The 5,138-nt window shown below is 53.0% G+C and overlaps 2 protein-coding genes across 2 annotated transcripts; both read left to right on the forward strand.

Moving 5' to 3' along the window:
- Window positions 1-544: 544 nt before the first annotated feature.
- Window positions 545-2,058, forward strand: JN550_005163 (uncharacterized protein; the record flags this gene model as incomplete). Its single annotated transcript, XM_049316759.1, has 4 exons — window positions 545-575; window positions 647-755; window positions 832-1,824; window positions 1,884-2,058. The coding sequence occupies 4 exons, from the start codon at window positions 545-547 to the stop codon at window positions 2,056-2,058; spliced, it is 1,308 nt and encodes a 435-aa protein (XP_049172964.1).
- Window positions 2,059-3,726: 1,668 nt separating this feature from the next.
- On the forward strand, window positions 3,727-4,724 carry JN550_005164 (uncharacterized protein; the record flags this gene model as incomplete). The annotated part of the gene is made up of 3 exons (XM_049316761.1): window positions 3,727-3,793; window positions 3,876-4,307; window positions 4,363-4,724. The coding sequence occupies 3 exons, from the start codon at window positions 3,727-3,729 to the stop codon at window positions 4,722-4,724; spliced, it is 861 nt and encodes a 286-aa protein (XP_049172965.1).
- Window positions 4,725-5,138: the final 414 nt, after the last annotated feature.

Raw genomic sequence — 5,138 nt, forward strand, 5'->3', positions numbered from 1 at the left:
GGGGGGGAAGGGGGGCACTTTTCGGCGAGGAATCATAGACCCAGTCGAGGACATCCAATCAGATGTGGTCGAGCCAGGCAAGGCTACGGCCAGACGGGTAAAGCCCGGCCACGGAAAATGCCCCCAAGGAGTGGCAGGATAGCGGCCTTGTTCGCAAGGCGTCAAACGAAGTTGAACCTTGGAAGTGTCTGGGAGCCTGACTGGCTTGGCTGATATCCATGGATGGGGCGAGCAACTCAGGCCAGTGGAGCCCCCGAAGCCCCCCCAGCTTGCCCACTAGACCGCGCCTGCTCTAGCGCGTTACTACCAGAGCTCCCAGCGGGCCAAGGCACAAGCAGACCAACCACTTTACGCGCACCGCGTCTTTTCCCCAAGGCTGATTGATCTTCAAGCTCCAGCTTCCCATTTATCAAACCCAGACGGAAGAAAAACCCGGCCAGCGGCTGACTTCACCACGCCACCAATTCACCAACCGACCGAGACTGCTCCCATCCCCAAGCACTCGCCAGTTTCGCTCATTCCCCGCCCACAGAGATAGCCCGCCATGGCGCCCGCTACGGTTGAAGATGTCGAGAGTCAGTTCCATCACCACCATAATCACCATCACCCCGTGTCGAGAGAAGAGGTCGTGTTAACATGCGCTCAGTGGACTCCGCCCCCTACGACGTCGAGGAGGACGAGGCCCAGCGCCTCATCAACGAGGAGTACAAGACCTGGAAGAAGAACGCGCCATTCCTCTATGACATGATCCTGAGGTACGTCTACCGCGGCGCAACGCCCCGCCCCCCGTTTCGTCTGTCGCGTGCCGGACCCTATGCTCACATGTTGCAGCACCGCCCTGACCTGGCCCACCCTGACCGTTCAGTGGTTCCCCGATGTCAAGGAGCCCGAAGGCAAGAACTGCCGCATCCACCGCGCCCTGCTCGGCACCCACACCTCCGAGGGCAAGCAGAACTACCTCCAGATTGCCGAGGTTGAGATCCCAAAAGACGTCAAGGCAAACCCCAAGGACTTCGACGAGGAGCGCGGCGAGATTGGCGGCCATGGCAAGATCGACAAGAGCGCCGTCAAGTGGAATATCGTCCAGAAGATCGACCATCCCGAGGAGGTCAACAAGGCCCGCTACTGCCCCCAAAACCCGGACCTGATTGCCACCCTGGCTACAAACGGCAACATCCTCATATTCGACCGCACCAAGCACAGCAATACCCCCAACGGCAAGGTCAACCCCCAGATCGAGCTTCGCGGCCACGAGAAGGAGGGCTTCGGCCTGAGCTGGAACCCCCATGTCGAGGGCTCCCTGGCCACCGGCAGCGAGGATATGACTGTCCGCCTGTGGGACCTCAAGTCTCTAGAGACCGGCAAAAACATTCTGAACCCCGCCCGCACCTTCACACACCACACCAACATCGTCAATGACGTCCAATACCACCCCATCTCAAAGAGCTTCATTGGCTCTGTTTCCGATGACTTGACTCTGCAAATCCTCGATGTCCGCCAGCCGTCCGACACCCAATCCTCCCTCATCGCCAAGAATGGCCACAGCGACGCTATCAACGCGCTAGCATTCAACCCCTCGACTGAGATCCTGGTCGCCACGGCCTCGGCCGACAAGACTATTGGCATCTGGGATCTGCGCAACGTCAAGGAGAAGGTTCACACCCTGGAGGGACACCAGGATGCCGTGACTTCCATATCGTGGCACCCGCACGAGGCCGGCATCCTTGGCAGTGCCAGCTACGACCGAAGAATCATCTTCTGGGATCTTGCACGAGTTGGCGAGGAACAGCAGCCCGATGACCAAGAAGATGGTCCGCCTGAGCTGTAAGTCAAAACGTTTCACATTCTTCGCCTGCATGCATGTTACTAATACCTTGATCCAGTCTGTTCATGCACGGTGGCCACACCAACCACCTTGCCGACTTCAGTTGGAACCTGAATGAGCCATGGCTAGTCGCCAGTGCCGCCGAGGACAACATGCTGCAGGTCTGGAAGGTCGCCGATTCCATCGTAGGCAAGGATGAAGGCGACATCAGTCTCGATGAGATGGGCAGATAGGGAATGCCCCCAACAAGTTACCGATGGTTGGACTAGAGCGTGCTAAAAACAAGACGAGGCCTCCGCTGCAGGATTGGCTTGTCATGAGAATTTTGCCGATGGATTGATGAGACGACGCACAATGGATCAGATCCTTGCGGTTGGTATCAAACCTACCCAAAGGGGTTCATGGTGCGAAACAGATACCCGAAATCCGGTGTTTCCTTCAGAGCACGGGAACATTACGACATGCTGCTTGTTGATGGGCAGCTTATTTACAAGGCTGCTTGGTGTGTAGATAAAATTCTACACTTTCTGAATGAAAAATTCCTGATATTCTACCTGATCCCTGTTCGCGACCTTTGGCAACAAGACTGGAAAAGTTGAAGCGTACCGGCTTAGAGTCCCAGCGGATCTTACACGTGCGAGGGTCAAAGGTCCAACCTGGGTATATGTATTGCGAGTCAACGGAAATCCACGGGCTTCCACGCCATCTCACACATTGCTTGCATGTATCTAGAGTTGCCAGGTCGTGATACCTCTGAGTTTTGGCCCGGAACGGCGGATTATCCACTGCGGTGCCACCACTGCTTCAGGTGTTGTGTGCTAAGGACTTCGCAAAATTGGATCACCAAAATATAAATGGTGTCCTAGGATCGATCAGCGCTTTGCTAGGAAGCTAGTCTAATTCAAAGCAGACGAGTCACCTGCTATACTCCAAAGAAGGACAAATGTTCTATTCTTCGCAACCACTTGTCTTTAACGCTTTGTTAGAGTATCGCTAAAGTATCAAAACAGCCGGGCAGACGTGCAAGTATAACAGCCAGGCTAAGAGAACCGACAAATGGTCGCTAAATGGCAATGCTTGCTAGTATTGTAAGGGGTAATAAAGCATTAGACGCCGTTCGAAACATAACTCACATATCCAAGTACACTGGATATGTTGGCATGCCATCATAATGAGTTGCGGATCACCGGTTGATTAAGTAATTGTTGTTTGGCCGACCCATTTGGCATAACGGTTTGTGGAGTCGCCGCAGTGGAGTTGTGCTCCATGTCAGGGCCCATGGATTTCCTTCGCGTCCACCGCTGTGGGATGATAGCACCTAAAGAGTCTTGTGGCCCGTTGGGGAACAGTTGTATGACACTACCTACACTATTGAGAAAAGTGCCTCATTCGCGAGGTACCAGAAATGTCTGAGACAACGGCGCTGTGCTTCTGCATTGCCAGAGGTTGTTGCGCAGAAAGCAAGCACTTTCCCGGCTTCTTACCCCGCCCCAGGCGCGTGTTGCGCAAGATTGCTCTTGTCATTGTGTGCTATGTAAATCCGTCGAGATCTGGAATTCCAAGAGGGGGAGAACTTGGTCAATTATCTTCGATTGCAAGGGTCCTCGCTCCGTAGCGCTTACCACGAGTGAATAGATGCAGCTCACCTCTGTGGGGCCGAGGCGAGTAACCCTTGACTATGGAGCCAATATACCGCCTAGTTGCTTTTCTCCCAATCGTCGTGGATTTTGTGACATGCAGGATGGGTTGATCTAAAACCAATTTTTTATGTTGCACACCGTTATCTGTCAGATCCACCGCGCGTCAAGTGAATTATTATCTTTTTCCTTTGCAACCACAGTCTCTCCCCACTCATCTTTCCCTCACCACCCTCATAACTACAAATCCGGCTGCTAAGTAGAATGGCGGAATTTCTCATCAAGGACGAGGACCTCAGTCACATCAAGGGAAAGGTGGTGATTGTTACGGGTAGGCAGATCTATCACTGCAGAGTTTCTGACGTTCTTACGAGGTGTGACTTTGAGAAGGCTGACATAGCGTACCTTTATAGGAGGCTCATTCGGTATAGGCCTAGCAACCGCCAATTTGCTCCTCTCGTTGGGAGCTTCCGTCGTTAATGGTGATATCCAGCCTCCAGCGGAGGCTGAATCACACGGGGGTGCTCTCACTTTCGTGGAGACCGATGTGACCCGGTGGGCAGACCTAGTTGCGCTCTTTAGGAAGGCCAAGGAGGTCCATGGCCGGATTGATCATGTCTTCGCCAATGCCGGCATCGGTCCTCGCGCCGACTACCTGTCAACGGCCGTAGATGAGAACGGTGACTTGAAGGAGCCTACGTATGATCTGCTGGACGTTGGACTCAAGGGCCTTATGAATACAGCTACTCTTGCTGTGTATTACATTCGTCAGCAAGCTGAAGGTGGCAGCATCGTGCTGAACGGCTCTACGACTGGCTTACAACGTCTCAGAGCAGTTGATTATGGTAAGTCTAGATTCACACCACCCAAGAGTCAATGGGCTGACGATTGATGACACAGCTACTGCCAAACATGGTGTCTTGGGCTTCGGCAGAGGTCTGAGTACGCTCGTCAAAGTGGCTGGGCTCCCAATCCGGGTCAATACTCTGACGCCAACCTGGACGGACAGCAATGTTCTCCCAAACCTGAAGCAGATGATGGATAAGATTGGTGTTGAGGTGCAGCCTCCGTCGGCTGTCGGCCGTGCTGCAATTGCCATGATGGCCGATTCCTCCAGGCATGGACACGTAATACACATTGCGCGGGGGCGATACAAGGAAATTGATGAGGCAGTGCTCTTGCCTGCCTTTGAGTCTATAAAGGGAGACTATCCCTGGGAGGATGATGTGCTCCGCCGACTGATGGAGGCCACGGCCAATTAGGCTCAAGCTCAATTGTAAGCGTGTCAACTTTCGCGGAAAATATGTCGGGCATTCTCGTCGAGTGGCCTAACCTTCATTAAGAAGAAGTACTAGTCAATAGAGGACTTTTCCAGCACAGTTGTCCATTTGTTCCTAGCAGAGTCCTAATTCAAATATTCCACAAGTGCCTTCGTTTTGTTTTGTTCAAGTGGGATTGCAAAACGGGTGCATCTTCCTCCTATGATATGCATATATGTATTTTGGTGTGATGTGACCCTGCTACAGCTCTAGAAATGCGTGTTTTGAGCAAGTTCACCTGAATAGTTAGCATGGCATAGTTAATAAGGCATAATCAACAAGGCATAATCAACAAGGCATTCATGGACCCTAGGATCCTCGGAATACTCCTGGGTTTCAGTCCCCGTGAAGAACCCC

The sequence above is a fragment of the Neoarthrinium moseri genome (assembly GCF_022829205.1).
Source record: "Neoarthrinium moseri strain CBS 164.80 chromosome Unknown scaffold15_Wmoseri_CBS_16480, whole genome shotgun sequence".
In the NCBI taxonomy this organism is placed as follows: domain Eukaryota; kingdom Fungi; phylum Ascomycota; class Sordariomycetes; order Amphisphaeriales; family Apiosporaceae; genus Neoarthrinium; species Neoarthrinium moseri.